At 39.9% G+C, this 23,767-nt stretch overlaps 1 protein-coding gene and 1 pseudogene across 1 annotated transcript; both read left to right on the forward strand.

The window, feature by feature from the left end:
* The first annotated feature begins 4,398 nt into the window (after positions 1-4,398).
* LOC114432302 (CMP-N-acetylneuraminate-beta-galactosamide-alpha-2,3-sialyltransferase 1-like) lies at positions 4,399-7,092 on the forward strand (annotated as a pseudogene).
* Positions 7,093-9,299: 2,207 nt separating this feature from the next.
* LOC114432306 (CMP-N-acetylneuraminate-beta-galactosamide-alpha-2,3-sialyltransferase 1-like) lies at positions 9,300-11,345 on the forward strand. Its single transcript, XM_028400232.1, is given in 6 exon segments — positions 9,300-9,551; positions 9,706-9,902; positions 10,023-10,237; positions 10,649-10,662; positions 10,743-10,862; positions 11,178-11,345. Coding segments are annotated over 6 exon segments (966 nt in total).
* The last annotated feature ends 12,422 nt before the right edge of the window (positions 11,346-23,767 follow it).

Consider the following 23,767-nt stretch of genomic DNA (forward strand, 5'->3'; position numbering starts at 1 on the left):
TGATACCAACTATTATGAGGGTGTGGTACACTAAAACTGTTTGCACAAGTTTTCACGAGTTAAAACCTCCTTTGCTTTCTCTACCTTCACTTCTGGCAGTTGTATTGTATGCACTTTGTTGTAACCATGTTGTTGTTTGTAAGTTGTTTTTGGTAATTGTAATGACAATAAATACAGGTTGGGGGATGAAGGTCCCACTGAGGACAGGACAGAACAGAAGCCTAAATCAAATAGGAATCTGTGTCTCAAAGATTATTGGAAACCCATCCAAAAGGAGCTAGAGCAGTTTTCTAGAGCAGGTGAGATGAGCCAAACTTGCAGAGATGTATCCCAACAGACTTAGAATTGAAATCACCTTATAGGTGGGCCCACAAACTAGTTACTCAGGGTAACTTTATTGTTCACATATTTAGCGTAGAATAGAATAGAAGAGAATAGACTTTATTATTCCCGTTGAGAAGGTCCCTCAGAGAAATTCAGGAGCTTAATTAGCTTTCCAGTGAACTGGCTGTTTTCCACTCTGCAGCTGCTGCCCTTGCCTAACCAGTTTTCCTGTCAGGTTAAATAAAACAAACTCTTTTTATTTGCACTTATTTGGCCACTTGCCAAATACATTTGTAAAACTTTATATCAACTTCAAGTTTTATGATCATGATTGTGATGGCGGACTACTCAGTAAATAAATTATTGCGACAATGACTGAAGGCAACCTGATAGAACATGCACTGTTAGCCTGCATATTTATATGAGATCAGGTTGCCAAAGGAATTTGGCCTTTGTCTAGAGTTAGAGAGTTGAGAAGTGTTGCTATGTAACATCAGTCAACAGTGGGAACTGCTATTATTTTGCCTGGATTGACTACAAGAAAGCATACGACACAATACCACACACATGGATCCTGGAATGCCTGGAGCTGTACAACATTAATAGGACCCTAAGGACCTTCATAAGGAACTCAATGGGGCTGTGGAAAACAACCCTAGTGGCCAACCTCAAGCCAAATGCACAAGTCTCCATCAAGTGCGGCATCTACCAAGGAGATGCTCTGTCCCCAGTGCTGTTCTGCACAGGCCTGAACCCCCTCAGCCAGATCATCACCAAGACTGGCCTCGGTTACCGACTACGAACTGGAGCAACCATCAGCCACCTCTTTACATGGATGACATCAAGCTGTATGCCAAGAGTGAACGAGACATTGACTCACTGATCCATACCACCAGGATGAATGATAACAAAGAAAGGGAAGGTTGTCAAGACTCAGGGAATTGAACTCCCAGAAGGCAGCATAGCAGATGTTGAGGGAAGCTATAAGTACCTTGGAATCCTACAGGCAAATGGGAACCACGAAGAAGCTGCAAGGAAAGTGGTCACAACCAAGTACCTACAGAGAGTAAGGCAAATCCTAAGGAGTCAGCTAAATGGGAAGAACAGGGTCCAGGCCATCAACACCTACACCCTGCCAGTTATCAGATACCCCGCTGGCATAATAAACTGGCCAAAAGAGGCCATAGAAGCCACTGATGTGAAGACATGCACAATGCATGAAGGACTTCACCCCAAGTCCAGCACCCTGAGGCTGTACACTAAGAGGAAGGAAGGAGGCCGGGGACTGGTGAGCATCAGAGCCACCATCCAAGATGAAACAGCAAAAATCCATGCGTACATCAGGAAGATGGCCCCAAGCAATGGAATACTTAGTGAATACCTCAGGCAACAGAAGCCCGATGCAGAGGAAGAGGAGCAAGAACCATCATGACAGGACAAGCCCCTCCACGGAATGTACCACCGACAGATACAGGAAGTGGCTGACATCGAGAAGTTCTACCAGAGGCTGGAAAAAGCTGGACTGAAAGACAGCACAGAGGCACTTACCATAGCAGCACAGGAACAGGCCCTGAGCACAAGATCTATAGAGGCTGGGGTCTACCACACCAGACAGGACCCCAGGTGCAGACGGTGTGCAAAGACGCCCTTGAGACAATCCAGCACATAACAGCAGGGTGTAAGATGCTAGCAGGCAGGGCGTACATGGAACGGCATAACCAAGTGGCAGGCATAGTGTACAGGAACATCTGTGACAAGTATGGCCTGGAGGTCCCAAGGTCAAAATGGGACACACCCCCAAAGGTGATTGAGAACGACAAAGCTAAGATCCTGTGGGACCGACAAAATGGTGATGGCCAACCAACCGAACATAGTAGTAGTGGACAAACAGCAGAGGAAAGCTGTAGTGGTAGATGTAGCAATCCCAAGTGATGGCAACATACGGAAAAAGGAACATGAGAAACTGGAGAAATACCAAGGGTTTAAAGAAGAGCTAGAAAAGATGTGGAAGGTCAAGGTAACAGTGGTCCCCGTGGTAATTGGAACCCTCGGGGCTGTGACCCCCAAACTCGGAGATCAGATCCCAGGAACGTCAGAACTCTCAGTACAGAAGGGACAGGAACGTCAGAACTCTCAGTACAGAAGCAGTGTTAGGAACAGCTAAGATACTGCGAAGAACCCTCAAACTCCCAGGCCTCTGGTAGAGAACCTGAGATTGAGGAAGACACACCACCCAGGAAGGGGTGAGAAGGGAACTTTTTTTTTCTTTTAATTTTTTTAATAATATAGAATTGAGTTGAAGACTAAGAAAAAGTATACATCCAACACCTGCTATAAATAACAATAACAATGTTTTTGTTTTTAGTAATTTAAAGCCACTATGAAATAAACTGTCCTTACTGTATAGTATATACAGTATTTAATTTGCCTAATGGGTTACATGGACACCTTCTCTTTAAATTAAATAGTTTGAGATCTGAAGTCAATTAAAGGCAATGAAAGGTCACACACTGATACCACAGAGTTATAAAAACTGCTGACGTGTACATCAAAAAGAAGCACAAGTCAGAAACCTACACTCTACATTGCCATCATGTGCCAGGATAGCGTGGACAGAAACTCCCAGCTGGTGGAATTTTCAATGCAGTGAAAGTAAACAAGGAAAATGCAAACAAAACATAACCTCAGAAAACAGTGGTCACAGTGCCTGATGATGCAGCTGATCACCACCAGGAAAATGTAGAAAGACTATAAATATTTTCATGCCATGGAAATGACCAAAATCATTCAAGATAGTATATGTGTTGGGGGCGGTACTTGTCACCATGGCATGCCATGGCTAGGTGTGACTGAAATACATGATGATCCTACTTCCTGTTTTCACATGAGGACCTTTCAGATATCCACTGGCTTTCTGACTTAGCTTTCCTTCATGCTCACAGTGTTCTTAGACACTGTCTGACAGCTCAAGAAGCACATATGAATGTATGTAAAGTGCACCAACCCCCACAGACCTCCATGTCAAAATGCTCCACATTACAACAGAAATAAACCTGTTCACAACCAGGCAAAACACACATTTATAGATTGTTGGACAACTTTCAAAAAGGTATATTTTCATATAATGCATTTAAATTATGTTAAACCTTGAACTTTTTACAGTAAAGGTTAAACAAACATTTAAGGATCGGACATGGCAGTAGGTGTTGAATGGGACATGAACACACGACTGGATATGTGCACAGGTGGCATCCTATGACAGTTCCATGCTGGAATTCACTGAGCTCCTGAGAACGGCCCATTCTTTCACAAATAATTGTAAAAACAGTCTGCATGCCTAAGTGCTTGATTTTATACACCTGTGGCCAGGCCAAGTGATTAGGACACCTGATTGTGATCATTTGGATGAGCGAATACTTTTGGTAATATAGTGTATTTCTCTAAAGGCCACAGAAGTCAACCTACCAATAAAAACAGAAAGTAATGTGAGTAATAATGGCATCTGCCAAAACTGCCATGAAAATAACCCGAAATTAAGACTGACATAACTGATCATGTCACTAAGGGAATTAAAGAGATGCCCAGACATGCCATCTTAAACACTAAGTTAACACATGCGTCACATTCTAATGCGTCAATTCTAACAATCTATCCGTTTTAAAACTGCTTAGAGCATCGGGGTCATGGTAGCAACAAGAGATAGCTTGACTGTCTCCAGCAATTTCTTTCAGCTCCTCCTGGATCAGCCTTGTGGTCTCTAAATGTCTGCTAGACCTCCTAACACAACTGAACTTTTGGCTATCAAGTATAATGCTTGTGTTGGCACAAGCCCAACAGCTCCAGGGATGTTTCCAGGGAACATCCCATTGTCACAGTCACAGTGTCACAGTGTTGTCTCTGCCTCTGTCTCTCAGCTGCAGCATTTTTGAAAGTAAGGTAAGAGAAAACGCTCTTTAAATATCAATCCTTTTCTTTTGATTGCACTGCATGTTTATCAATCATAATTCTAATATATATACAGTATGTATATATTCTGTCTCTCATCGTATCCACTGACTGGATCTTTACTAGACGATGTCCAGACTGGAACAATTCCTGGGTCTCTTCACTCTACTCCTGGGAGTCACAGTACTGGCCCTGTTATATTTCTCCTTAATGGATTTTTCTGTGGATTCCTTTGGCCATCTGGAGTCATCACCGTGTGCCTGTCACACATGTTTAACAGAGGGTAACCCATGGTTGAAGAAGCTGATCAAATCATCACCTAAACCCTTTGTGTCAAAAAAACATAAAACCTCACAGGAGGCTTTCAACTGGTGGAAGGTAAGTGTCTAAGTATGGTCAAAGTCAAGAGAATTTTTCTTTTTGTTTATTTTTTTCCATTTATTAAATGCTTTAATATTCCTGACTGGCAAAAAAAGCATCTCAGCTCAAACTGTCAATATTGCTTTATTAAACTGTAATATTGTTTTGTCTATTACAGATTTATCTTGCCTATTGGCAGCTGTAGCTGCATTTAAGAGCAACTCATAGGTCAACAACTCTACTGAATAATTGTTTTGGAAAATAAATTAGTAACCTAATTTATGAAAAACTAAACATAATCACACAACTCAGGGACTCCTTGCCTTTGACAGTGTCACTGTTAAAGAAATAATACAATATTCTCAAAGACTGAGTTGACCTTGTTTGCACTGTTAGCAGCTACACGAGTTACACTGTCTGAACATTCAGCCTTGTGAAAGGTAAAAACAAACAGAATGATGATGAATTGATTTTGACCAACATGTCATCCACATATCTGAACCAGAGAGTGGGAGCAGTTCCTGAAAAACTACTCTCCAACTCTTCCACAAAGAGGTTGGCCACAGTTGGCGACTGGCAAACCCATGTCGCAGCTGTTACGACCCGACTCGGCTCGGGGAAAGGGAAGCAACATAAACCAGATGGAATTGGTTATGCAAGATATTTAATTGATTAAATCAAAATACTGAGAAAATAAAGCTTGCAGTCGGTGACTTTGTCCATTTCACGTTTTTAAGGGACCCACAAAAGTAGACCCAAAGAAGCAGTTTTTACGGAATGAAAGTTGTTGTTTGAATAATGTTCCTACGTTATGTGTGTCAGCACTTACAGGGTGAAACACGAGACATCTCTTTCTTCAATAAAACAGTGGACAGCCTTTTTGAGATTTTCCCACCAGTTCCAGATGTTGCTGAACCCAGCCCTGACCGCTGCATGAGCTGTGCTGTGGTGGGAAATTCTGGTAATTTGAAGGGATCCCATTATGGACCTCTGATAGATTTTCATGATGTTGTAATAAGGTAAATCATCATAAATCTAAATTCATTTGAATCCTTACTAAAGATGCACTAAGACAGTGATTTTGGTGTCCTGTGGATGGAAGTCCAGAAGATCTTCAATCACATACATCTCTTATGACTATTTAGAATGAACCAGGGCCGCACTGAAGGCTACGAGGAAGATGTTGGGATGAAAACCACTCATCATGTCATGTATCCACAGAGTGCTAAAAGACTGGACAACAACATCTATCTTGTGTTTTTTCCTTTCCACATAAATGATTTACTGTGGCTCCACAAGAAATTCCAACCAGAGTAGGTCCAACGCAAATGCTGTCCATATATTACTGTCTATATGATTGTAGTCTTGTGTAGTTTTTGCCTAATTTACTTATTGACCAAAGGCTACACAACATGAATCCCACTGTAAGAGCCACACCTCTGCCTATCTGTTGCCTTACAATGCTCATTCTGGGCCTGTGATGATGTCATAACTGACAGACGGCCATTTAAACATGCTTAAGTTATTAACAAGGTAATTTTTAAAATAGTAATTTACTACAAAAAATATTCTAATAATACTCTCTAATATGCTAATCAGCCTAACTGTTCCTCCACAGGGTAAAGAGTGAGGACAGGATAGCTAACAAAGATTTGGTGAGTATTTATAAATCTGACAGTAAGTTGGACTGATTCAAAACTATCAGACTGAGGATGATGTGTGATTCATAAGAGGTGATGATCCTCAATCCTGCTTTCATGAAATATGTTCACGAAGCTTGGCTTGGAAAGAAGGGGAAATATCCATCCACTGGTTTTCTGACTGTGGTTCTTAGCATGCTTATGTGTGATGAGGTAGGCTCAATTTAAGAAAAGAAGTTTCTGTCATTAAAATGCTTAATGCAACATAGAAAGGCACCTTTGCAGGGAATTTACTGTATCACTTTGTTATGGAGGTCAGGTAACAGATTTAGACATTACATCAGGTTGGTGCCAGAGCAGCAATCTGATTTAATGTAGGATTTTAGGAATGGGCACACAAAAAAGAAGAAGAGAGCCCTTATGTATAATACAACAGTCCACTAGAACCTCCCCTTTATTTTTGTAGCAGGCGCCAAGCAGAGGGACCAACAACAAAAAGCATAAAAACAGCACAATAGGTAGACGAGTACCTCCAAACATCTGCACAGTAAAATGTGGATTCTTGGATGTCAGGAAAACAGTTTAACGCTATCCATTCACTTAAATATAGAGTCTACAGATATCTATAGTCTATTCAATGTCATTTCTGTTTTCTCAGCTCAGCATTTTTGGCTTTGGAGCCGACAAAGATGGCAACTGGAACCACTACTTCGAAATACTCAAAAACAAAAACTTAAGAACAGGACCTCATTTTGGGATGCATGAGTATGACATCATACAACAAGTACATGAAAAGGGCAAGATCAATTTTTTTAAAGCCTAAATGTATGCACCTTACTATTATAATGTTTGATTCCTTGTAGTTATTTAGTAAATAGTCATTTAAAATGAATGAAAATGCACATTGTATGAATGTACATTAAAGTGAGGGAAGATAAATTTGCTCTCATTTGTTGTGCTTGGACTATTTTTAACAGACTGTCAACGAATTGCTATTGTGTTTTTGGGTGAGGTTATAAAGACAACTGATCCTCAAATCCAATTACAAGTCTGACATCTAGTGGTCAATCTGTAGTACAGAATGTGGATAATTCAGCAGGGTCTCATGACACTGCCAACAAGCTCGAAAAAATGTGTTTATGGCTCATTAGTATGTTAAAAAAACATGTTACATATGTAACCATATATATAAAATCCATCTTTACAAAATGGATCAAATATACCACCACAACAAACCTGCCAAGAAGGGGGGAGGTCCCTAACACTGACAGTCCAGTCAAAGAAAGCATTAATCAGAGTGTTAATAAAGAGACCAAGGATAACCACGAAGGTGCTGGTGACTGGAGTATCTGTTCACAAGACCACTACACACCACAGAGGTAGGCTTTATTAAAGGGGGGCAGAGCAAAGTCATTGCTTAAGGACAAAAAAAGGTACTCTGGTCAGAGGTGAATAAATCTGAACCTTCTGGCTAATGGCCATCAAATAAATGGTCCTTTAAAATGTATGAAAAATGTATGTAAAAGCAGCACTGAAACATGGTGGTGGCAGCACCATGCTAAGACAAATACACACAGGGAGTAGTGAGATACTGAAAACTTGTCTTCCAGGAAAAGTACGACTGTGAGAATTGCCCATGTTATAACAGGACACTGCAGGAGTAGGAAAAATGTACATGACTTGGAATGGCCAAATCAATGTCAATGTCAATTTTTTTTATATAGCACACTTATAAGGGCATAACCCACCAAAGTGCTTAACATTAAAATACATAGAGTAAAATCAAACCAAAAAAAATACATAAAAGAGATGAAGTGCAATAAAATACATTAAAACAACAGTACAGTCATAAAACATAAAATCCCAAAAGAGTTGCCAATACTCAGGCAAAGGCTAAGATGAACAAGATCGCACAGATAGAGGCAGAACATTCCACAGAGTGGGAGCAGGGAAAATCCAGAACCATTTGGTTCAAAGCTCAGACACTGTCCAATTAAGAACGTGTGGTATCAATCAAATATTGCTATACACCAAAGACACATATCCATCATGAAGGACCTTTTGTCTCAAAGAGTGGGCAGAGAACTCAGTGACAAAATGTGCTTAGTTTATAGAAATATCTCTCAAAAAGCTTGGAGCTGTAATTGCAGCAAAGGTGTCTCTACAAATATTGACTCATAGGTTGGGTTACAGTATAAAAAAGGTTGTATAATGCCACACATGCCATGTCATTTCCAGTAGTAATTTAACAATAAAACTCCTAGGTTTTATGACAACTATGAAACTTTGTGACCCCATTGAGGGTTTATCATGTTCAGTATTTGAGGCATATGTGTGTCCAACTCTTGTTTGATAAATGTATTCAAAAAGGATTCATTCCAAACAAATCATCCACCCCACGCGAGCAAGTAACAGCTACAGTGGGAGCTTACATGGGGGCTGAGCTGCAACATAAACACAGGAGAGAACCGCGAAGGAGCTGGTGATTGGAGTATTATCTCTAGGATAGAGTGTCTGTCTCATAAAGCTGGGCTTTATGAAGGGTTACCTAAGACACAGCATGTATACAAAAGCATAGACACAGTAAAAAATAAGCATATAAGATGGGGCAGGTTGACAGCCCATTGTTCTTGCTGGACTCGCTGCCCCCCTTCCCCCTCCCTTGCAGTCTCATAGTCGTCACACAGGTAAGCATAAAGACATGGTTTTGTGAGTTTCTCACAGATCCACCCACACACTAACATGCTATTGACTTTTAGGTGAACTGGCCAGTTACAAGCTATTTCCTTTGCCTTAACTGCAACATTTCTTGCTATACCAGAGGGACACTTATCAGTTATCCCTCTTTCCTCAAGTGCAACATTTTGTTTAGACAGGTAGGAAAGTAAATTATTTTATATTTCATATATAGTTATATTTGTCCCTTTATTATTCAGTTATATTCTGAATAAACCAGCAGTGGATACCAATGCTATGTGTTATATTAATGTGACTATGGCTTTTGTCACTGGATCTGTTCTTCCTGCTAAGATGACGTCCAGACTGGAAACATTTCTGGGTCTCTTCACTCTACTCCTGGGAGTCACGGCACTTGCTCTGTTATATTTCTCTTCAATGGATTTTTCTGTGGATTCCTTCGGCCATCAGGAGTCATCACAGTGTGCCTGTCACACATGTTTAACAGAGGGTAACCCATGGTTGAAGAAGCTGATCAAATCATCACCTAAACCCTTTCTGTCAAAAAAACATAAAACCTCACAGGAGGCTTTCAACTGGTGGAAGGTAAGCATCTACTTATGGTCAAAGTCAAGAGAACTTTTCTTTCTATTCATTATTTGGTTTATTAATCCTGACTGGCACTGTACTTTTTGTACAACTTAAATGCACCCACCACAAGTAAGATATTTTTGTTGTTGATGTTCTTTTGTTACATTAGCACATAAGACAGGATAAACGAGACATCTCTTTCTTCAATAAAACAGTGGACAGCCTGTTTGAGATTTTCCCACCAGTTCCAGATGTTGCTGAACCCAGCCCTGACCGCTGCATAAGCTGTGCTGTGGTGGGAAATTCTGGCAATTTGAAGGGATCCCATTATGGACCTCTGATAGATTTTCATGATGTTGTAATAAGGTAAATCATCATAAAACTATTTGGATCCTTGCTAAAGATGTAATAAGACATGGAAGATCAGAAGAGCATCAATATACCCATCTACATCATGTTTAACATACACCTCTTATCACTATTTAGAATGAACAAGGGCCTCACTAAAGGCTACGAGCGAGATGTTGGGACCAAAACCACTCATCATGTCATGTATCCAAACAGTGCTAAAAAACTGGACAACAACACCCATCTCATGTTTTTTCCTTTCCACATAAATGATTTACTGTGGCTCCACAAGAAATTCCAACCAGAGTAGGTCCAGCACAGATATTGTCCATAATTATTGAAATTATTGAAATGTCCATATTATACATATATATTGAACATGTTTGGTTTATTTTGTACACTTTTTGGGCCATATATGATATTAATGACTGCTTATTGACAGATGGCAGTACAATGTGTGTTAAGTCACAGTGGATAGTTTGCCAAAGCTGTGCATTCTTTGAATGAAACCATCTCATCAATTTTTTTAAACATATCTTAAAGGAAGTGGTGGACAACATATTCCAAGACACATTACTCTATTGTGAAATCTTTCATTAGGGGAATGCACAGTGTGAAACTTGGTCAGGACCCCTGGATATTGCTTTTCTTTTGGTGTCAATGCGACCATGTAGGGTGCTCATCAACTAATTCCTAATAAATTTCACAATGTCACAATGTCACAAAACTCCTCCTCCACAGGGTAAAGAGTGAGGACAGGATAGCTAACAAAGATTTGGTGAGTATTCATAAATCTGACAGTAGTAATTGGACTGATTCAAAACTATCAGACTGAGGATGATGTGTGATTCATAACAGGTGATGATACTCAATCCTGCTTTCATGAAATATGTTAATGACGCTTGGTTGGGAAAGAAGAGTGATTATCCATCCACTGGCTTTCTGACTGTGGCTCTCAGCATGCATATGTGTGATGAGGTAGGTCAATACAATATTGAATTTTTGCAGTGATGCAAGAGCAACATTAACCTGTAACCCTGAATGTCTGTCATCTTTGATGTATACGCCTCTCCTCTTTCTCTCTCTCTCTGATCTCTTCTGTCCTATCTACCACCTACCTAAATGTCATTGTCACTTAAATGGCGCCATTTGGTGAGAAACTTCCAGATTTGTTTTACCTAACGTGTTGTCTCTTAGGAAGCAGAAGGAGTGAACATGTATTCAGATGCTTCTCCATTCACTTGAAAGCAGAAACAATAACATTTATATCTGATGACATTTGTGTTTTCTCAGGTCAACATTTTTGGCTTTGGAGCAGACAGTGATGGGAAATGGAACCATTACTTTGAAATTCTCAAACAGAAAAGGTTTAGGACTGGAAGACATAATGGAGTGCATGAATTTGATGTTATGCAACAATTACACGAGAGGAAAAAAGTCAATTTTTTTAAAGGATATTAAATGTTCTTTTTTTCCTTATGTTTTTTTGTGTGAAAAAAGCTTTGTACATTCTCAATCATGAGAGACTCAGCGAACTGAATGAGAAAGATTTATTAAGTACAAATTTTGAATGTGCATTGGCGTCCTAGACCCCATCGTGAAGACCACATCCGGAAAGGGGGGAAAACGCAAGAGGAGAGGCTGCTGGATCATAAGATCCCCCCCGGGGTCTAGACCTGGTGGTGGTGGAGAGCTGGAGGGCAGGAAATAGGAGGCCTTACTGGCGTGGATCTGGTGGTGCTTGGGGTGGAGGAGGGTTGCCGGGTTCGATCAGAAGACAGCTGGAGAAGAGACGAAGACTTTTAAATTTCGTGCTAAGCTGTGATTGGTCAGGAGAGGGATGGAAAGCGACAGCTGATTGGTGAGGGAGGTGCTTTCTATTAAGCACCTGACTAAGAGAGCGGAAGAGAGGGGGAGCAGAGGAGTGAGGGATAGAGCGAGAAAGATTAGGAAGCGGATAGGGATAAATGGTGAATGATGGGAAATAGAGTCTTCCTGATTGAACTTACGCTGAGAGCTACATTTGTGTGTGTGTGTTAAAGTTCTTACAGAATAATAAAAAAAGAACATTTTACTTCTGTCTTTCTAAAATTTGTGCATGGGATTAAGGTCCATGTTCAATGTGTGGGCTGATTTAAATATTGCTGTACACTAAGGAAAGCCAGCCAACATGGACAGAAAGGGAAGAAAAATCAGTGACAATCAGTGTACCAAGTTTATAGAGACATAACCCAACACAGAGCTGTAATTGCAGCAAAGGTGTCCCCACAAATATTGACTTTGGGTAGAGTTACAGTAACTATGTTGCATAATGTCACACATACCGTGTCATTTACTGGTAATTGTAATGATAAAAGTTAATTTATTACCACTATAGACATTTTGTGATCCCACTGAGGGGCTTATGTCCAGCGTACTGTAACCTTCACTCCATAATGCATGGGTGTGTTCTTTTACCACTCCTTTTTTTCCCTTTACATAAACAAGTGTCAGAGTCAACAGTAGAAATGCCACATAATGATGTTTACTGATGATTCGGCTATCCACCACAGCAGTCAGAATCCTGATCACAGCCAACAGTAATTAAAATAGACTGCAGGAATTGTTAAAAAATGTTGCTGCTCTACCCATAAATAATCTTTTGCATCTGTACAAAAACAGGCCCAGCCAATCCTGACTGATCACACTCATCCTCTGTTCACAGTAAAATACTGTGAAGAAGCTACATGCCAAAATAATATGACATATTATCGTTATTGTTGTCAAAAGTGGATCTGTTCTTCCTGCAAGGGAGCCATCAAAATGGCAAATGAGTTAAAGAGAAGGAACAACAATTACTATGTCATATACTGTCCTGACTTTAGGCATAGTTTACTTAAAGGCTTACTGCTTTAACAAGTCGCCTTTGACAAGCATGACAATACAAATAGCAACAGCTCAGCATTGTTTGAGAAACTTCTCAGGAGCTGTACAGGCTGGTTTGAAGACCTACAGTGGAAAAGGCCACAGATCACCTTCTTCATTGACCCTCCTATACAGAGACGGACCACCTAAAGGCCATGGTTGTTACTGACCAAGGGGCAATGGAGATGGGAATGATTGAACTGTTCAAAGATCACAAATTGAAATCCATATGTCCCTTACAGGGAGGAGACATTGTGTTTTTGACAAACTAGAAAAAGATACTATCAATGTTTGGGTCAACATAGGTCTGTGAGTCCATATTTCCACCATGAACATGATTCATGCCAGAATTTAAGATTGTTAATGCCCTTATGATATGATGATATGATGTGCTATAATTGTGTTAATGCCGACAATTATTTTATTGCTCACTGAAAAATTTTTATTATTATTTTGAAAATCTGTTGCTCACGTGCTCTGAATACACCAGGGATACTGATACTGTACTGATAAACCAAAGCAAGACAAGCTAACAAATGCCTATTGGTCAGCTACAATCTGCAGTATTGTAGAAGATGTCAACAAATTACAGCACGTACGTATGAGCCTCATGCAAGAGCGACAAGAGTTTTGATTAAAGGGTACACTCAACACAGTTTGTCACTAAGAGTATATATGAGGCTGTAGGCAATAAAGGCTCACACACTCATGCCACTGAGTTATAAAAACTGCTGATCATCAAATGTTAAGTACAAATCTGACATCTAGCGGTGAACGTGCAGTACTTGCTGCAGTGAGACTGCTCACACTGACAGTCCAAACTGTATCATGTCCCTTATGATCACTGTTGGTTTTATTAATGGTCATCAGTATGTTTACAATCTTACTAAAAGAAAGCAAACATTACACAGCTACAGGAGTCAATAGTTTTAACAGGACACTAGAGTAAGTTCACAAGCTGCTGCTGTTTGTCTTGCTACTTTCTATACGCATGTCCAACCAGTGTTAATTTCTGTCAATGTATGCATTCATTTCTTTCAGTTACTCATCCACTGGATGCTTGCAGGTTTATGATGAGGTAGTGCAGGTTTACTTTAACTTTACTACAACAGAGTGTTGTTTGAAAGCAGCACCAGCTGGAAGTCCCCAGAGTAAGCATTTCCTCCAAATGCTGCACCTTTACAGCCACAATAACTTTTTTTACTAGGTACATTATAGGAAAGGTATATTTTTATAAAATGCATTTAAAATATGGTAATGATTCTATGGAGGGGTTTTGAGGGTAAGTTGATTTAGTTCTATGAGCGCACTACAAAACAATTAACGAAATAAAGACTATTTTTGGAGTAATGAGTAATTTTTGTTTTTTAATTTATTAGTGGAAAATGTAGTTTGTGAGGTGTATCAGCCCTTTAAAGGTATTTTACCAGGAATAAATAGGCTGGTTGGATGATAATCTCCTATACTGTATATCACAGACAAGAATAAATTCAAGTCATTTTGAGGCTCTTACACTGTTGTTCTCTTCTCTCTGCTCAAAACACCTGGCTTTGCTGCACCTATTAAAACAAAACACATCGAGTAAACTGCCTCTCATGTAAACTGACTGCTGCTAAACCACACTGGGTTTGGATGATGGCCAGAGATCAAAAAAATCAAAATCAAATATTATAGTGCCAGAGGCTCTAAGGTGACGTTAAGCATCAAGAGCAATATAACATAAGTGAGCAGATGGAATCTACCAGGTAAACAAGGGAGTGACACAATTAAAACTCTACTGCAACAAACCACAAGGATGGTAACGTAACAGGACCACCAATAAAAAAGTGAATACACTTAGAGACTTGCCAAACATTTGTTTATCAAGTATTGTGGAGTTGCAACTAAGTACAGTTAAAAACTGAATTATTAGCCCTTGAAAATGAAGGCTTACATTATTTTACCTTACACAGACCCCTGCAATATTCAGAAAGTAATGATTCCTTCCAACCTGACAAGAATGCCTGTTCCAGATTCAGTGAAGCATCCCAGCATTATACCTCCAGCCCCGTCTTTGAACCATGTTTTTTTGGTTACCCACCTCTCCTTTCTTTCTCCAAAGACAACATCTCTGTGACCAAATAGCTCTAGTGCTGTTTTGTCTGACCAAAATCTTTCTGCAGGTTGTCCCCATATGTCAGTCTGTGCAAATCAAATGCTTACAGCAGGGGTGTCCAAACTTTTTTCAGGGAGGGCCAGATTCGATAATGCGAAACTCTCCGAGGGCCAACAGTCCCCGATGTCATTATTTTAAACACACTGTGTATGCTGTTTTGTAACATATTACATCTTACACAGCAAACAAAATAACATCTTAGCATTCAGATGACAGATCAGAACATGTTATCTGAATTTACAGCATAAATTTAAAACATTCAGACACTGTGTGGTTGTGATAACAGAGCAACAGGCAAGTTATTGACTCTGCTGTGCAGGTGAGATCTGATCATATGTGGCAGGTCCGGTAACAAGGCCCGAGCAGGCTGCCGACCAGGACGCATCATCCTCCTGCAGCAGGGAGCCATGAGCGTCCCTCTCCATCATGTCGCTTTAACTTCTCTAATGGCTCTAGCATCGCTCCCTGCTGCCCGGCGCGGGCAGGAGCAGGCAGCAGGGTGCGACACGATGGACAGGGAGAGGGACGCTCTGCTCCACTCCCCTGCGCTCCGGCACATCACCCAGAGAGGGACGCTCATTGCTGCATGCGCCCCGTCTATGAATTCTAATAGGGCTACTATACTACAACTTATAATAACAATATTTCGTGCGCACGTTATACATAATTCGTGGCCACAATTTATTTCTTTTTGACTACGTCACAGAGGGGCTCCGTAGTTTTGGAGGACTTCACTTGTACAGACGCTCTCTGATAGCAGGTTGTATGCAGAAACATGTTTAGTCTTGTAGTGAATTGTGTCGAAGTGCTGAATCGGTGTTTTGCACCTTCCGAGCCCTCGGAGCTGGAACCAACAACCAAGCCCTGCAGCACCGCGTGACGCACCACGATGCAGACTGAGAGGGAGTGATAATGTTCTGCTCGGAGAATCATGCAAACGTTACACAATGAGTTCAAAACAAAAATAAGAATTGCCTGTTGATTTTGTTTGATTTATGATTGTATGATGGCTGGCGGGCCAAAAATAACACATTTTAAGATAGAAGCCGCGGACCATAGAAAATCCGACTGTAGTTTGGACACCCCTGGCTTACAGGATCACTGGATACAATAAGGACAGTTCTTAAGTCAGACACATACAATCTTTGTATGCCAATTATTTGCGATAGTGCTGGAAACAGTTAGGTGACAATTTCAACACAAAAATTCCAAGTTAATTTTACAAAGCAAACACCGCAAGAACTATCCAAGTATTTTTGACTTTCTGTCTAACTAGCAAAATGAATATAATATTTCATTAGGACTTGCGTTTTTATCTTATGTGAAGAGAGACATTAGCTTTTCGTCTGCGTACCTAAGATCAAATCTAGTAGTGAAAGCAGCATTTAGTTACACAGTCCTTTATTTATCTTTCACAGCTGCAGAGTTAGACTACTGTTGCCAAATTGCTCATAATCACTGACCAGCCTTTATTTGTTGATGACACCATTATTTACATACTGGCTGTTTAGCCAACATTTTCTACCCAGCCAGAATGTTAGAGGGGAGTCTGTCAGTCTGAACTGCCTATATTTGCTCATGCTACCTACACCCAACGATGATCTATGCTTTTCGTATGGGAGGTTCATCAGGACTCCATATGCTCATTATCAGAGAGAGAGAGAGATAAAGAGACTGAGAAGACACATCACCCTCTGCAGATATTACACAATAATCTGGCTGCATGCCCCAGATGGAGTGAATTCGGTCTATGCTGGATGAGGATGGACCCTTCTGTCAAATCTAGATCATTGGGACATTTCTGAGATGGACAACAAACTGAATTGGTGGAATAAATTACATTTACCTATTCTAAGTTGAGATGCTGCACCAAATCTGTGATGTCATGCACATAGAAACCAGCCTGTAAATTTTTTTTAGATTTTTGAATCTTCATTGTCAAATCAGCTCATCCTCCTGTCTCACCTGTGTGGATTTCCCCATGTCATACCAGGTAATAGAGAAAATAAAAAAAACATCTCATATTAAGGTTTTCTTTGTGAGTATGAATATTGTTAATAATATTTAGAAAACTCAGAGGTGATTTGTTTATGTTATGATACATTGGTAAAAACACAGCTCTGCAAATAAACCAAAAAATAGTCATCAAAAAAGTTATGCAGTGACAGTCTTACTGTCTGATGTCACACTAGTTGTTTAGCATATACTTTAAGGCTGCCATCATCAAAAATGTTGCAGCAGTCTTGGAGCGCAAACACAGTAAATGCAATTTACTTCATTTATGATCCTGTATGTTTTAATACTGTGTCATTAGTACCACTGTTAGCCAGAGGCGTAATTGTGTTATTTTATATATATATATATATATACATATATATATATATATATATATATATATATCCCTTATTGTTTTCTCAGATTGGACCTGTTATTCTTCAGCCTGTTACACAAAATGCGTTACAAATTCAAAGTCAAGTTTCTTGTTTTCCTGCTGATCATCTCAGCAAGTACACTTTTCTACAGCTCTTTGATGACTTTCCTTTAACAGGAAAGTTTAACAGAAGTGCTAAAGCTGCAGGTTGAGACAGTCATAAATGTTCCTCTTCACTTAGGGAATCATCTTAACCCTGAACGATTACATGAAAAAGATGTGCAGCAACACATGTTGTTGCAGTTAAGAGTTATAAAAGAGTTCAAAGTAAGCCAATGAATTACACAGCTGCTCATCAGGGGAGAAAAAAGTGAATACTTTCATGCCTTGGAGATGACCACTGTGTGCTTATTCTATGTTGACTCAAGGTCTGAATATGTGTTGTCATATGTCACATGATGGGGACTATAGTAGCAAAAGAAAAACAATTAAAAAACATTAACTGCGGATATATTAACTGTTTTTGGGTGTACAACAATTTTTTGCCCAAAAACCACCACAGTGTTTCACTTTAGGTATTACTTTGTGTAGCTGGTGGCCAAGCAGCGAGGCAGAGCAGCAGCGAGAGATTGTCTGGCAGCAGTTTTTTTCATGGGATATCTGTGACAGCCCATAGGACCACCTGGGGGAAAGTTGAGAAATTTGGCACACTGACTCAGATCAGTACCATTATTAGTTTCATGTCAGCACCACCCATGCTCTACCACCACCAACTGCTCAAAGTTGGAGGTGCATTAATGTTGGTAACTTTTGACCTGTGAGATTTTCAAGCAAATGGTACCATTGGAATCCTTTGACCAAGCCTATTTCTCCCCTAAGATGTCATTACACTCCTACTTAGATTTTCCGACATTTAGATTTTTTTTTATCACATAGTTTGTCTGATTGTTGCGAAATTTGGTACACATCATATTCAGACTAAGCCTCACAGAAGTTCACTTTTTGTCTTTGTTTTTTATTTGTGTTTGCCCACAATCATATTTTATGGCTAAGCCACTAAACAGGTAGTGAGCTCATTTCTTGGCACAATTGCTTACATGACCCTTGACACACAACAAATTTGGTGCAGTGTGGCCACTAGATAGTGGAACTAGATAGTTCCATCACTGAGTTCCATCTCAGCCAAACTTTGGTATGTTGACACAAAACTTAGACTACTCTTCTCGGACTTAACTACACTGTGCTACTTCAGCCTGCTTCGCTGCTTGGCCACCTCATTGCTGCTTGCAGCTACATTTATCCATGACTTTGCATAGTGAAAGGGTCCTCCTCCCTCTAGTCCTAACCAGATGTTCAAGGTGGTTTGTATTATAGAACCAACTGCAAAAATTGTAAAGACAATATTTGTTCAAGTATCTACACAAATACAATACATGAGAACTAATGTCTAAAAGTAAATGTTTAGCTAATCCAGCAGGATTACAAAGGCACTACCAGTCACCACAACCTACAGCCTGTGTACTTTGGTGTCTAAGTGTATCTTTAAACCCAGTGAGGGTTTTTCCAACACTGTTAAAAATGCACATAAAAATAACATAAAATGATAGAACAGCAACATCTTCACATCTTCTGTTGTGTGTATCAGAGCATACAGGGTGGAAAACCTAACAGTACCTACTTCAATAAAACAGTGGACAGCCTGTTTGAGATTTTCCCATCGGTTCCATCTATGGTTGCATCCAGCCCTAGCCGCTGTATAACCTGTGTTGTTGTTGGAAATTCTGGTAATTTGAATACCGTAGATCCCGTTATGGACCTGTGATTGATTTCCACGACATCGTAATAAGGTAAGTCATTGTATATCGATGAACAGAGTCTCTTAGAATAACAGGTTTAAAAACATGTATCCTTCTGCATCATTCAGAATTAACCGTGGATGTACCAAAGGCTACGAGACAGATGTTGGAACAAAAACCACTCATCATCTCATGTATCCAGAGAGTGCAAACAAACTGCCAAACACCACTTATCTTCTGTTTTTTCCATTCAAGATCAGTGATTTTCTGTGGCTCCACAAGAAATTCAACCCAGAGTAGGTCGAGTAGGTTGGCAGTGCAGCTTCAGGTCCATGCTGGACAATGAGTCCCACCCCCTGCAGGACACCCTGTCAGCTCTGCAGAGCAGCTTCAGTGGCAGACTGCTCCACCCTCGGTGTGTGAAGGAGAGATACAGAAGGTCTTTCCTTCCTGCTGCTGTCAGACTGTAAAATAAACACTTCTGATAGGTGCAATATTCACACACCACAGTGTACAATAAATTATTTATTTTGTTTTTGATGCACTCTGTACAGTTTATAAACCATTTCTACCTCCACTCCAAGCCCATGCTAAAAATGCAGCCTCACAAGTTGATTTTTTAATCAGCCTTCTGCGGCTGAAGCTCAAAGCATAATGTTTGTTCACACAGGTCAGTGTTTTTGGATTTGGAGCAGACAGCGATGGAAACTGGAGCCACTACTACGAAATACTAAGAAACAAACGGCTAAAAACTGGAGCCCATCCTGGAACAGACGAGTACAACATCATCAAGAAATTACACAAGAAAAAGAAAATCACATTTTTTAGGTTTAGGTTGTATTGGAACGTATTATGGAGTCTTTTTGTGTTTGACTATCGCCACTGTGAACTGTGTACATATGGAGGATAAGTTTTGCTTCATTGAGCAGAGCTGGGTAGTGAGCTCTGAAAGCATTAGTTTAAAAGCATTTTAACATTTACTTATAACAGTTAAAACTAACGGTTTTATACGGTGTTAAATTTAAATTTAAAGTTTTTAAATATAAGTCCAAGAGAATGAACATGTGAGTAACTCCTGGAAAATGTGTGTTGCAGTTTTTTTCATGGCCAAAGTGTAATAAAGTAAAAACTGACAGCCATGAATCATACATGAAAGGGCTACAGCAAGTTGAAAATTTGATTTATGTACGGCTGTGATTACATGTCTCAAATTTCAAAGGGCTTAATGACAAGGAAACAGAATATATTTGTTGTAACCAGTATGCCACAAACCACAAAATGAAGCACACACACGAACATCTGTTTATCTATTATTATTTACCATTAGATCCTGTCAGACCTGCCAGACATACTGAGGATAGTTATGAATTGATTGTTGTTACTACTGTTCTGTGCACAGACACTGCTGAACAGTAGCCTGCTATTAGATGCTGATAATTCTGTCCTTTACTTCTGAGTATTAGTCAGTACAAAGGGGTCCCTGGATATTGGTACAGACATGTTCCAACCTTCCCTGTCCTGTTTTATACCCATGTGTGGTGATTTATTCAGTCACAATAAAACTTGCTTCCACTTTTACTGCATCAGCAGACTTTGGACTTTTGCTACCTCTCTTTTAGCTTGATCCCTCTTCCGGGCCCCCTCCACCCACCCGACTCAGTTTGGACTCATATTTTGTTCAGTGTCTTGCTAATCTTGAGCTCCTCTTTGTCCTTCTCTTCTCTGTTCGACCGTTATGATATTTCTGTGTTTCCCCGGCGTTCTCTGGTGCTTGTGTGTGTTCCTGCTCCTCGACCTCTTTGTGGACTACCGTGACTTGGTTTGGTTTGTTTCCTTTATTTTTGGGGTTTAGTCTTGTATTTTTGTGTATTTGGACATTTTTGGCAGATTAAAAGCTCACCTTTTAAAGCCTCACAAATGCAATATGATTTTTTTGTTAATATCCAAAAGGGATCATACTTTTGATTTGTGATTCTGTTTTTATTCTGATTTTTAATACTGTGTTATTAGTACCACTGTTAGCCAGAGGTTTAATTGTGTTTTTTATGTTCCTAAATTTACTGACTTGACTTTCGTCCTTGTTGTTTTCTCAGATTGGACCTGTTTTTTTGTCAGGCCACTATTCAAAATGCATTACAAATTCAAATTCAGGTGCATCATTGTCCTGCTGATAATCTCAGCAAGTCCACTTTTCTACAGCTTTTTGAGGATTTTCCATTCACTGTGGATTCAAGAAATCAAGACTTTGTGCCTGTCACATGTGCTTAAACGAGGGAACGTCATGCTTTTCAGAGCTCATCAATGACTATCCTCCTCCATTTATGTCAAGACAGAATAAAACCTCTCCAGATGGCTTAAGGTGGTGGCAGGTAAGACATTGTTCCCTCAGTGTAACAGCCTAACAATGACTTAAAAGACTTCTGAGTTGTACAGATGTTTCTACAATGCCTACATATACCAGGATGCATTGCCAACAAGGGTAGACCGTGTCACACAGACCCACACAAAATGCAGCATTCTCATGAAATTTAACAGAAGCGCTAAAGCTGCAGGTTGAGACAGTCATAAATGCTCCTCTTCAGTCACGGAATCATCTTTAAACCTGAACGATTATGTGAAAAAGATGCAGCATTACAAAGTGTTTGTAAAGGTAGGGCAAGTTAAAATTAATCAAGTGAATGAAGCTGCTGCTCATCAGAGGAGAAAAAAAAGGGTAGATAGTTTCTACTTATTCAATGTCTCATGGTCTGAACAGTGCATATGTGTTTCATCTGTCACATGTGTTGACGGGGTGGGAGTATGGTAGCCATAAAAATCCATTAACTGCAGGTATACTAGTGTTTTTGGTGAAGCAAAAAACAATGGAAGTACAGCAATTTATAAAAAAATTCACCACTGTGTTTACTTTAGGTATTACTTTGTGTAATAATCCATGACTGTCCTAACCAGAGGTTCAAGGTGGTTTGTATTATAGAACCATCTGGAAAATTGCAAAGACAATATTTGTTCAAGTATCTACACAAATACAATACATGAGAACTCATGACTAAAAGCGGATGTAACCCTGCTGGATTAGCTAAACAAAGGCACTACCAGTCACCACAACCTACAGCCTGTGTACTCAGCCAACACACTGTAAAAAAGATATCATTAAACCCAGTGAGAGTTTTTCCAACACTGTTAAAAATGCACATAGTTTTAAAATGATAGAACAGCAACATCTTCACATCTTCTGTTGTGTGTATCAGAGCATACAGGGTGGAAAACCTAACAGTACCTATTTCAATAAAACAGTGGACAGCCTGTTTGAGATTTTCCCACCGGTTCCATCTATGGTTGCATCCAGCCCTAGCCGCTGCATAAGCGTATTTATCAAAACTGACAATGCCCATATTATGAAAATCGGCCTGAGCTCTGTGTTTTATTCATAACAGGTGATGATCCTCAATCCTGCTTTTATGAGATATGTTCATGAAGACTGGCTTGGAAAGTAGGGATGTCCCGATCAGGTTTTTTTGCCTTTGAGTCCGAGTCCGAGTCATTTGATTTTGAGTATCTGCCGATACCGAGTCCCGATACTTTCAACATTCTCTATAAAGGCTCATCGAGACCTCGCACCAAAAGCAACTGTCATACCTAGGCCTGTCATGATAACAGATTTTGCTGGGTGATTAAGAAAAATTATTGCGATAATCGATAATATTGTCATTTTGAGACTATGTTCAACTAATATAATGATAACGACATACAATGCAAGTACACAATTTCAAAGATCAATAAACTTTCTTTTTCTAAAGAACATATAACACTGGAAAGGCCCCCAATCATCAACATTATTATTATTATTGTTATTATTAATGATATTAATATTAATGTTAATATTATTATTATGAGTAGTGGTAGGCCTATTACCATAGCTTATCTGAGCATAGTCAATGGAGTTAAGTCAAACCAACTAGCACGTCATGAGCAACAGAGAGCCAAACAACATGCACTCTCTGGGAGTGGGCTCACCTGTATGCACATGTGCTTGCGTGCGCACGTGTTTGCGTTTGCATGTGTATATGCGCATCAGGCCACTGCAGACAGCTGCAGTGAATTTAACAAACGCCACCATGTAGACAGAAAAAAAAAATAAGAACTACCTGTTGATTTGACACATTTTAAGACAGAAGCCGCGGGCCATATAAAGTCTGATGGCCTTTATACGCTACGATGCACCGGAGTGACGCCTTTTGTCATCCAGTCTCTTTGGCAGCGAGAGGGAGAGAGAGAGAGAAAGAGAGGAAAACAAACCAGCATGCAAATGTAATTTATCGCGGCCGAAAAACTTAACTTATCGTGCAATTAATTGATTTATTGTTTATCGCGACAGGCCTAGTCTTACCCCTACGCTACAGGACACAGAGCCACCCTGCACACAAGGCGTTAACTGTGTTTGTAACTTTGTTGGAGGTGGTACTTGTCACCATGTCAGCCATGGCTAGGTGTGACTGAAATACATGATGATCCTACTTCCTGTTTTCACATGAGGACCTTTCAGATATCCACTGGCTTTCTGACTTAGCTTTCCTTCATGCTCACAGTGTTCTTAGACACTGTCTGACAGCTCAAGAATTCACATATGAATGTATGTAAAGTGCACCAACCCCCACAG

This window comes from Parambassis ranga, chromosome 2 (genome assembly GCF_900634625.1).
Source record: "Parambassis ranga chromosome 2, fParRan2.1, whole genome shotgun sequence".
NCBI classification, from domain to species: Eukaryota; Metazoa; Chordata; class Actinopteri; family Ambassidae; genus Parambassis; species Parambassis ranga.